Source organism: Sorghum bicolor, chromosome 2 (assembly GCF_000003195.3).
Source record: "Sorghum bicolor cultivar BTx623 chromosome 2, Sorghum_bicolor_NCBIv3, whole genome shotgun sequence".
NCBI classification, from domain to species: domain Eukaryota; kingdom Viridiplantae; phylum Streptophyta; class Magnoliopsida; order Poales; family Poaceae; genus Sorghum; species Sorghum bicolor.
The window spans coordinates 49,423,300-49,434,400 of record NC_012871.2 but is presented as its reverse complement, the minus strand read 5'-3'; the positions used below and the strand labels follow the sequence as shown (position 1 = coordinate 49,434,400).

General features: G+C 51.4%; 1 protein-coding gene across 1 annotated transcript; it reads left to right on the top strand.

Annotated features, from left to right (window-relative positions):
- Window positions 1,074-10,859, top strand: LOC8064660 (phosphoenolpyruvate/phosphate translocator 1, chloroplastic). The gene is made up of 9 exons (XM_002462093.2): window positions 1,074-1,679; window positions 8,897-9,019; window positions 9,103-9,255; window positions 9,366-9,451; window positions 9,666-9,750; window positions 9,914-10,033; window positions 10,122-10,190; window positions 10,342-10,471; window positions 10,562-10,859. Exons 1-9 carry the CDS (start codon window positions 1,089-1,091, stop codon window positions 10,636-10,638), a joined length of 1,434 nt encoding a protein of 477 aa, XP_002462138.2. The 5' UTR covers window positions 1,074-1,088; the 3' UTR covers window positions 10,639-10,859.

Sequence of the window (11,101 nt, the reverse complement as noted above, 5' to 3'; positions counted from 1 at the left end):
TCCGAGGCCTTAGACGTGCCCCGATTCTCCTTAATATCGGCCTTCAGAAGATGGGAAACTTCACGAGTCATCGCGGCGCAGGACACCGATTGGATCCTGGAATTCATGTAATGTATATGTACCTGAGAGTCCCAGAGGCATACACACCCAGGGGAGGCAGTCCCCGGCATAATCATCGGGATTTGCCGTGACGCGAAATGTCCAGCGGTGGCTGCCGGCAGGAACAAAGAGGGAAGAATCCCCCCACAAACGAACGGAGAAACTTCATTGTACTTCGTCCCGGAGTCTTGAACGCACCGTCGCTCAAATCCAGCTCTGAGTTGCCGCCGTCATGAGATCGTCCCCGAATGGCCCCTCCGCCATTTCCGCTGTTCTGTTTGTCTGCGTTGGCGAACGTTTTACGATACGAATATTTTGAGCTTAGTTAGTCTGATTGGACAATAATTACTATAAACAAACCAAAATGCTACAGTGTCGCGAAATTTTTTCCCTTCAAGAACTAAACACGGCCTTAGGTGGTGACCTGGTCTCTAATATATTTTTATATTTTACCTCCGACGTTTACTTATACTTTATTCCATAATATAACTGGATCTCACACAACACTAAACAGACCTAGCCTATTTGGAACCGACCTGCTTTGAGATTTTACTTATACTTTGAGATTTTACATAGAATTTTTTAGAAAAATCAGTTTAATTTCATGATCTGTGCTGGCATTGCCTGCGACGACGTGCGTCATGGTGGAGACCGACCTGCTGAACGGCTGTAGTGGTGACTGGTGATGCAGCGCACCTGCTCTGCTCCTTCTCCTTGGGCGTGGCCTCTGTTGCGGGGCCCGCGGCTCCCCTCCTTTCCTCGAGACCGTCGGCATCGTAGGCGTCTCCACCAACCCCGAGCCACTGGAGGCTTCCTGGTGCTGGACGGATCGCACGGTGACTCCGACGCCGACCGGTGGGGCCCTCCAAGGCCTGTTTTGGCAGCGACAGCTGTTCGTTGCGCTCCATGTCGCGGCGACACGGTCCAAGCCCACGTCGGATCCATCCGCCCACTGCCCAGTGGGCTCCACACGCGCTCCTGTGGCCCGCATGTCACTGGCACAGATCGCCACAGCTCAGCGCGGCCTCGTTGCTGCATTAAAAGCCCGTCCTCCTCCAAATCTCGCGCACTGTCCCTCGACGCCGCCGCCACCCGCCAGCAACGCCAGGCCTCACCAACCCCGTCGAAACCTCGTGCTCTCCGCCTCCGCCTCCGCCGCCTCGAGCCCTCCGCCCGCCTCCTCCAGAGCACCACTCTTCGGCGGGGAGGCCCGTGGTCCCATCTCCTCCGCGGGACGGGCGATGCAGAGCGCGGCTGCCGTCGGGCTCGTCCGGCCATGCGCCGCGCGGCCGCTCCCCACCTACCCTAGCCCACGCCGCGGCGCCGGCGCGTGCAGTCCGCCGCTCCTCACAACGCCCCGCGGCCTCCGCCTGTCCGCCCGCGCCGGACTCGTGCCGGCCTCGCCGCTGGAGGAGGAGAACCGGAGATGCAGGCACGTGGCAGCGGCCGCCGGGAAGGTGGCGGCGGCTGATACGGCCGGAGAGGAAGCGGGAGGAGGGCTCGCCAAGACGCTGCAGCTGGGGGCGCTCTTTGGGCTCTGGTACCTCTTCAACATCTACTTCAACATCTACAACAAGCAGGTGAGCTGACTGACGGGAACACCACACTTGCACCTCTCCCTTTCCCTGTGTTGAGTTGGGGGACGTGTTGCATTCCTGATGCGCGAGCAGCCCAATTGCTGGTCTTCCCTGGTTAGTTACCGCACACTAGTGATTCGGATTTGGTTCTGATCGACTAGAGCCAAGTGTGCAGATGTGTGCAGATTGCTGGATCTAAGTGCTGATGATTTTGATTATTCCTTTGCATGCGTGCAAAGGACAGATCCTTCTACTAGTTTACATTTTTCTTAAGCTGAGTCAACGAGAGAGTTTTCATTTGTCCTTTCATGCATGCCCTGCATGTTATGCTGAAAAGCAGCCCATGGATTGTTCGTGTTTCTTCCAATTTTCCTTTCCATGAGGTACAGATCACGTAATTTTCTGTCCAGTAGGTTGAGTGAAGAGTCAATTGGACTCGACCTTTTCTCTTGAGAAATTTATGAATCAGTTATAACAGATATCTGTTTTTTATCCTCATAAACTACTGAGAATAAATATAGGCCATCCCACTTTCTGTGTGACTGCAAAAATTTGCCCAAACCCATCATGATCTATAACTGATACAAGCTCCACATGCTGCACAGAAAGAAAACTTTGCTTTTGTTTCTTTTTCTCCATTTTAGATCTGCCTTGTTTAGTTCCGGTGAAAAGTTTTCGGTACCGTAGCACTTTCGTTTGTTTGTGACAAATATTATCTAATCATGGACTAACTAGGATCAAAAGATGATTTGTCTCATGATTTACAGCTAAAGTATGTAATTAGTTTTTGTTTTCGTCTATATTTAATGCTTCATGCATGTGCCGCAAGATTCGATATGACACGGAATCTTGAAAACTTTTTGGATTTCGGGTGAACTAAACAAGGCCTAACTTTGTAAAATACAGCCAAGTCTAGGTAGTATCTACATTGTAGTTTTAACCGTACTCTATAACGATTATAATAAAGTTGATGCTTGGGTTGGGGGACGTGTTGCATTCCTGATGCGCGCAGTATGTAGATACGAAGTATATGCTACTTTTTTTTTTAAGAAAGCTGTTACAGAACATCATCTTTTTTAGGATCTGGTATATGCACTGCAGACTGCACCCATGTGATGTGTTTTCAACTTTAAGTCATGATACATACTTACATAGGTGTTCCATATCTGAGGTTAATTTTTAGACTACCATTTCTAAATAGTTTTAAGGGTTTTAAGTTTTTAACAGGCTGTATGCACAAGACAATGTTGTTACGGACTATGGAACGTAGGGGGTAGGAGTGGGAGATTGGAGGTCGGGGTTTGAAGGCACGACGTCGTACAGGCGGCGCCGTGCTTGACTCTGGAACGAGACAGAGAACAGAGGAGGTGCAGGGTAACCCGCCAGGGGCAAGAGAAAGAGATTAGATCTCAATCCCTGGCTATCTCATTCCAACAGTAGTGTTCCATACTTATACAAGAATCTCAACAAACTCAAATCTCACTTAACCAAATATCTAGCTAATCAAACGACTTCCTAAACTTTAGGATCCTATCAACTGAAATAGCCCAGGGCGACTGCTGGCCCAGGCCGTGGTGATCGGTGCCCGCGTACCAGCCCCTCAGCCCTGATGCCTGCGCTGGTACGTGTTCCCGGTCATGACATCTCTCCCCTCCTTGGGAAACAGCTCGTCCGCGAGCTGAAACGAAGGGAATAAGGCGCGAAAAGCAGGCACCGGTTCCCAAGAATCTCAACAAACTCAAATCTCACTTAACCAAATATCTAGCTAATCAAACGACTTCCTAAACTTTAGGATCCTATCAACTGAAATAGCCCAGGGCGACTGCTGGCCCAGGCCGTGGTGATCGGTGCCCGCGTACCAGCCCCTCAGCCCTGATGCCTGCGCTGGTACGTGTTCCCGGTCATGACATCTCTCCCCTCCTTGGGAAACAGCTCGTCCGCGAGCTGAAACGAAGGGAATAAGGTGCGAAAAGCAGGCACCGGTTCCCAGGTGGCTTCAGCTTCAGGCATTGTCGCCCACTGTACCAGCACATGCCACACACCCCGGCGCAGCTGTGAACGGAGGACGCGAGCTGGTTGGTGAAGAAGACGCCCATTGTGCAGCGGAGGCAGCGCCGGAGGTGCTGTCGGAGGAGTGCCCCGGAAGGGTTTAAGGACGCCCACATGAAACACATCATGGATGCGGGCGCCCTCCGGCAAACGTAGACGGTAGGCGACGTCGCCCACGCGCTCCACCACCTGAAAGGGCCCGGCGAAGCGTGGGCTGAGCTTGCCACGGAAGCCCGGCACCAACGATTGCGCCGGACGATGGAAAATGCGAAGCAGCACCCAGTCGTCGACCTGAAACTCCAGAGGCCGGTGGCGAGCATCATAGTGCTTCTTGGCGTACTCCTGCGCTTGCAGCAGCCGTTCGCGAACATCCGCCAGAAACGCATCGCGATCACGCATCTGGGTCTCAGCAGCTTCTGTCCGCGCTGTACCTGCAGTATAGGACAGCAGGGCCGGCAGAGGCCGGCCATACACTACCTCGAATGGTGACGTGCGAAGCGCTGAATGGAAGGAAGTGTTGTAGCAATACTCGGCCCATGGCAGCCAGTCCAGCCAGGAACGTGGACGATCGCCAGTGAGACACCGCAGGTACATAGCAATTGTGCGATTGACCACCTCTGATTGTCCATCAGTCTGCGGGTGGAAGGCTGTACTCATCCGCAACTTCACTCCAGCAAGCTTGAAGAGGTCCTTCCAAACGTTCCCAGTAAACACCGGGTCCCGATCGCTGACAATAGAAGTTGGGAAGCCATGAAGTCTGACAATGCCTTCGAAGAATGATTTAGCCACAGTCACTGCTGTATAAGGGTGACTGAGTGCCAGGAAGTGTGCCTGCTTGGAGAATCTGTCAACGACCGTTAAGATGACACTTTTGCCATGGACCCGAGGCAATCCCTCCACAAAATCTAGGGATATGTCAGACCACACTTGAGATGGCACTTCCAAGGGCTGGAGCAATCCAGCAGGGTGCAGATGCTCAGTTTTGTTACGCTGGCAGGTGAGACAGGAATTAACAAAGTCACGCACGAGCCGCCGGTCGTGATCTATCACAAAGTCCTGCCGCAGCCGATGCAAAGTCTTCTGTGTCCCCTCATGCCCAGCAGTATGGGCCAGCTCCAAAACTACCGGGAGGGCAGCCGACCCAGTAGGAATGAACACCTTATTGCCGCGCATGATGAGGCCGTTGACGACCTGCCAGGGGGCACCGCGAGTGGCGACGATAGAGTCACGGAGGGCGCGGAGTTCAGCATTGGACTGCAGCTCTTGGCGAAGGTCCTCAAACAGACCAAAGGACGGACCAGTGAGAATGTTCAGCTGTACTGCTTCCTCCTCGCGCCTAGACAGTGCGTCAGCGACGACATTGAGGGTGCCTGGGCGATATTCCACCGCGAAGTCATAACCGAATAACTTGCTAACCCATTGATGTTGAGGAACAGTAGACAAACGTTGATCAATCATAAATTTCAGCGCATAGTGATCAGTCCTCACAACAAAGTGTCTGCCCCAAAGATATGGCCTCCAGTGTCTGACAGCTTGTACGAGGCCAATCAATTCTCTTTCATACGCAGCCAACTTGAGGTGTCTGGCAGCAAAGGGTCTGCTGAAGAATGCCAGGGCACCCGAACCCTGATGGAGGACTGCACCGAAACCAGTGCCCGAAGCATCACAGTCCACGGTGAAAACTTTGTCAAAATCGGGTAGCTGAAGAACTGGGGCTGTGGAGAGGGCGTGTTTGAGAGAACTGAATGCCGCCGTTGTTTCCTCTGTCCAGGAGAAAGCCTCCTTCTTGAGGAGGGCTGTCAAAGGTGCTGCAATGGCGCCATAGTTCTTGATGAATCGGCGGTAATAACCAGCAAGGCCGAGGAATCCTCGGAGGCCCCGCACCGAACGCGGCTGTGGCCAGCTGACCACCGCAGCGACCTTCTCCTGGTCCATAGCCACCCCGTCCCCAGAGATGACGTGTCCCAAATAGTGGACTGAGGATGTGGCAAAGGAACACTTGGACTGCTTGAGACGAAGGTGATGTTCGCGGAGGGCAGACAAGACGGCATTGATGTGTTGCAAGTGAGCAGACCAAGATGGGCTATAAATCAAGATATCATCAAAGAATACCAGAACAAACTTGCGCAGGAAGGGTCTCAGGACTGAGTTCATGAGGCTCTGGAAGGTGGCCGGAGCGTTGGTGAGTCCAAACGGCATCACCAGGAATTCAAAGTGGCCCTCATGTGTTCGGAAGGCGGTCTTCTCAATATCAGCCTCATGCATCCGAACCTGGTGATATCCAGACCGCAAATCAAGTTTGGTGAAGAAACGCGCCCCTTGCAGTTCATCCAGCAGCTCCTCGACCACCGGTATGGGAAATTTATCCTTGACTGTCAGCTTATTAAGGGCGCGGTAGTCCACGCAAAAGCGCCAGGAGCCATCTTGTTTCTTGACAAGAAGAACAGGAGCCGAAAAAGCAGATGTGCTGGGTCTGATCACCCCTTGCTGTAGCATGGCAGCACACTGTGATTCCAATTCATCCTTCTGTAACTGAGGGTATCGATAGGGGCGCACTGCCACAGGCGCTGAGTTGGGAAGCAAGTGTATGCGGTGATCACAAGCGCGGGCAGGTGGCAGACCCTGAGGCGTGGCGAAGACATCGTCGAACGACTGTAACAGCTTGTCCAACAAAGCGGGCGCCGAGGAACGGAGGCTATTTAGGCGTCGAGTGGACTGAACATCATGGCGGGTCGAGCCGATACCCCGCCAGAAGACACGCCGCCCCTCCCTGGTGAAAGCCATGCATAGATCATCAAAGTCCCATAGAATAGGCCCCAGTGTGCGCAGGAAGGTCACTCCCAGAATCATGTCCCACTTATCCAGTGGAATGGAATAGCAGTCGACACTGAAAAATTCATCTGCAATGCGTACACCAACGTCACGGGCCAGTCCAGTGCACTCCACACGGTCTCCATTGGCCACAATCACGCCCCTGCCCGGGCATGCTGAGGAGTGCAGGCCAACACGGCGAGCGACGTCGCCTCTGATGAAATTATGCGTGGAGCCTGAATCCAAGAGAGCCACAAACTGCTCATTGCCCAAGGTGATGTACACTTGCATTGTATCTTCAGTTCGGACGCCTGCAATCGCTGCGAGGGAGATCGTGGCCACTGTAGGCTCGCTGGATGCTGCACCTGACTGCTCCTCATCCTCAGACTCCTCTGGCTCTTCCACAATGTAATCTGAGGCCTCAAGATAGAACAAGCGGGCACACTTATGGCCTTGTACATATGGCTCATCACAGTTATAACAGAGCCCCTGTTTGCGCCGCTCGCTCATCTCAGCTGGTGTCAGACGCTTGAACGGCCGTGCCGCCGGTGCTGGTGTAGGTGATGCCGCCCCGGGCGCCGGCAGAGCATTCTGGCCAAGATGGTTGCGACGGGGAGGCCGGGTTGGTGGAGCTGGGAGGGCGAGCGGTGCGTTCCTGCGCTCATACGCGCGCGCCAAGCGCATGGCGCGGTGGAGGTCCTGAGGCTCATGTAGCTCGACGTCGACACGAATATGTTCAGGAAGGCCGCCGGTGAACAATTGCGCCTGCTGTAGAGGGTGCAGATGGCCGGCGTGCGCTAGACGCGCCTGGAACGCCTCCATATAGGCGTCGACGGTCGAGGAAAACGGCAGGCGCGCGAGGTCGGCGAGGTGATTGGTAGACAACGCCGGCCCGAAGCGCTGGTGGCAGAGCAGCCGAAACGCGTCCCAAGACGGCCGACCAGCGTCGCGCTCAAGGACATAGAACCATTGCTGGGCGCTGCCGGTCATGTGGAAGGACGCAAGCCAGACCTTGTCTGCCTCCCGAGTTTGCTGTCCCCGGAAGAAGGATTCACAGCGGTTGAGCCATCCCAGGGGGTCTTCCTTGCCATCATAGACCGGGAAGGACAATTTGTGGAAGCGCGGCACCCCGGACCCTTCAGGCGATGGTGGCTGGTGGTAACGCGATGGCGACTCGTGAACCACCGTGGCTGACGACATGATCGGCTCGTTCATGATGGACGAGAGGGAAGGCAGCGGCGACGGGGAGTGTGGGAACGGGATGGACTGGATCGGCAACCCTGTCAGGGGCGGCTGGGTCGATCCGACGCCCGCGTCGACCGTAGAGGAAGCCGCCTGCTGAGTGCCGGGTGCAGATGTTGCTGGCAGAGCCGTCGAAGGGAGCTCCGAGATCACAGGTCCCGGGGCTGGGATCCCTCCGTAGCCAGGCATGCCGTATTGGAGGAGCAGCGGAGCAGAGTACTGGAGTGCGGGCGTTGCAGAGGCCGCTGGCCCGCGCTCGACGGCCGTCAGGCGGAGGGCCATGTCGCCCATCTGCCGCTGCAGGCTCTGCACCGCGGTAGTGAGGGCCGCGAGAGACTCGGCGATGGCGGCCTGGGCGTTGGGCGATGGCGGGGGTGCGGTGGTGGGCGCGGGAGAGGCGGGAGCGGTGGTGGCGGGAGCAGCGGCGGCGGCAGGCACGCCTGACGAAGCCATAGTCTCCGATACCAGATTGTTACGGACTATGGAACGTAGGGGGTAGGAGTGGGAGATTGGAGGTCGGGGTTTGAAGGCACGACGTCGTACAGGCGGCGCCGTGCTTGACTCTGGAACGAGACAGAGAACAGAGGAGGTGCAGGGTAACCCGCCAGGGGCAAGAGAAAGAGATTAGATCTCAATCCCTGGCTATCTCATTCCAACAGTAGTGTTCCATACTTATACAAGAATCTCAACAAACTCAAATCTCACTTAACCAAATATCTAGCTAATCAAACGACTTCCTAAACTTTAGGATCCTATCAACTGAAATAGCCCAGGGCGACTGCTGGCCCAGGCCGTGGTGATCGGTGCCCGCGTACCAGCCCCTCAGCCCTGATGCCTGCGCTGGTACGTGTTCCCGGTCATGACAATGTTGCTTCTATATTTCCAGTGTTTTGACATCCCACCCAGAAAGCCCTTGTGTTTTCTGGTGGCTATGTCATGCAATAGCCTAAGAGAAACAATATCCTAAGAGAAATTTAAGTGTTGTATTGGTAATTGTAGTCTTTCTAAATTCATTAATGTATATCCTGTCAGCTCTTAGTTTCCTGAGAAACACTTGATCATCAACAACAGTTACCAGTAAATGATACAACTTTCTAAACTCTTTCTATGCTCTGCAGGTTCTGAAGGTTTTGCCATACCCTATAAACATCACAACTGTGCAGTTTGCTGTTGGAAGTGCCATTGCTTTGTTCATGTGGATCACTGGTATCCTTAAAAGGCCAAAGATTTCTGGCGCCCAGGTGAAAATTTAGTCTTGTTGGGCAAACTTCCAGTATAAACATAGTGCATAAAAATTAATGTTGGTGATTTTCTTGTTTCCCAGCTTTTTGCTATCCTTCCTCTAGCTATTGTCCATACCATGGGCAATCTTTTCACAAACATGAGCCTTGGAAAGGTTGCAGTGTCATTTACACATACTATCAAGGCCATGGAACCTTTCTTCTCAGTTCTCCTTTCAGCAATTTTCCTTGGTGAGGTAAGTCTTCTGTTCAACTCTGAAGCCTATAGTAACTACACGACTCTCTGCAATATGATAAAATCTTTCTTGCTTCTTGCTTTTTCTCTGACAAATGAGTGATTTTGCAGTTGCCTACGCCTTGGGTTGTGTTGTCTCTTCTTCCAATTGTTGGTGGTGTGGCATTGGCATCCCTTACTGAGGCCTCCTTTAACTGGTATGCAATATAGGCACCTTAGATTGAATACAAGCAAGTGTTAGGATGCTTGTTGTGCAAATTACATGCCATACCTCAAAATTTAGATATACAATTGTTCCAGCGCTATTGTTTCTGTGTGTTTGCATGCGCTTACACCACCTGGAAGTTAAAAGCAATGGCTTCCTTGTTACCCATTTTATACTCATGTGTAACTTCAAATTTTTCAACACAGGGCTGGATTTTGGAGTGCAATGGCTTCAAATGTAACCTTCCAGTCAAGGAATGTGCTAAGCAAGAAACTTATGGTGAAGAAAGAGGTAGCATAATTACTACTTTTAAATTTTCTTGGGTAATCAAAGCAATCAACTAATTTATTTGGTAGTTTCAGTTTTTAATATGAATATCTGTATGTGTCTTCTATGCTTGCCATTCGATTTGATTGTATGCCTAACCCTCTTTCTTTTTCCCACTTGTGACCAGGAATCTCTGGACAACATTAATCTATTCTCGATCATTACAGTCATGTCATTTTTCCTGTTGGCCCCAGTAACCTTACTTACAGAAGGTGTTAAAGTTAGTCCAGCAGTTTTGCAGTCTGCGGTGAGTACCCTGCTGCTTATTTATTCATGATACCTTACAGATTAGCTTGAGTATAATTCTATATGTATGAATATTATTTCTTGTGCAGGGTTTGAACTTGAAACAGGTATACACAAGGTCATTGATAGCTGCATTCTGCTTCCATGCATACCAACAGGTGGTGATCTATCTTGCTGATATTGGTGGATTTGTTTGTTCTTTGATTGCATCATCAACACTGATTCAGATTATTGTATATGCATGTACAAATTCCATTCCAAACAATTCATAGTTCACCTATTGATCTTGTTATTTTAAATTTGTTGAAGGTGTCATACATGATCCTCGCCAGAGTATCCCCAGTCACACATTCAGTGGGCAATTGCGTCAAGCGTGTGGTGGTCATTGTGACCTCTGTTCTGTTCTTCAGGACCCCTGTTTCTCCCATCAACTCTCTCGGTCTGCATCTTTTCCTTTTACTACTCTTAACTAAATCAATCATTTTATTCTGTTCACCCCTCATGAATTTGAAACATTAAATTTGTGCAGGCACCGGGATCGCTCTTGCTGGAGTTTTCCTATACTCGCAGTTGAAGAGACTTAAGCCCAAGCCAAAGGCTGCTTGATCATAGACATTTGCAGGTCCATCCAATAGAACTTTGGAAGTTATGCTACCGTTGGAGTGATTAGTGAGTGCAGTAGTTAGAATGATGTTTAAAGAAGAGTACCACTTTGGCGGATAATTTGTGATTTGATTGCTAGCATTTTTGGACGGGTTTGTTCGTGTATTAATAATTTTGCTGTGATGCCACTTTCGTTGTGCTGTTCATAGGCGTCTGAAACTGAACTGCGATGTTTCACTGCACCATTTTCAACCGTGACACTAATCAAGATGGTACATACAAAAAAAAAGTGATGGTGATTGCTAAAACTTTCTCAATGGACAAAATAATAATCCCTTGATCGTGATCCTTTTCATAAGCATATTAGGATTGAGAGGTCAAACTTCTTAAATTTTGACTAACTAGTGGACAGGCACGTGCGGCATGCACATGTATATAAAGAGTTTATTCATAGAGGAAAACTTGG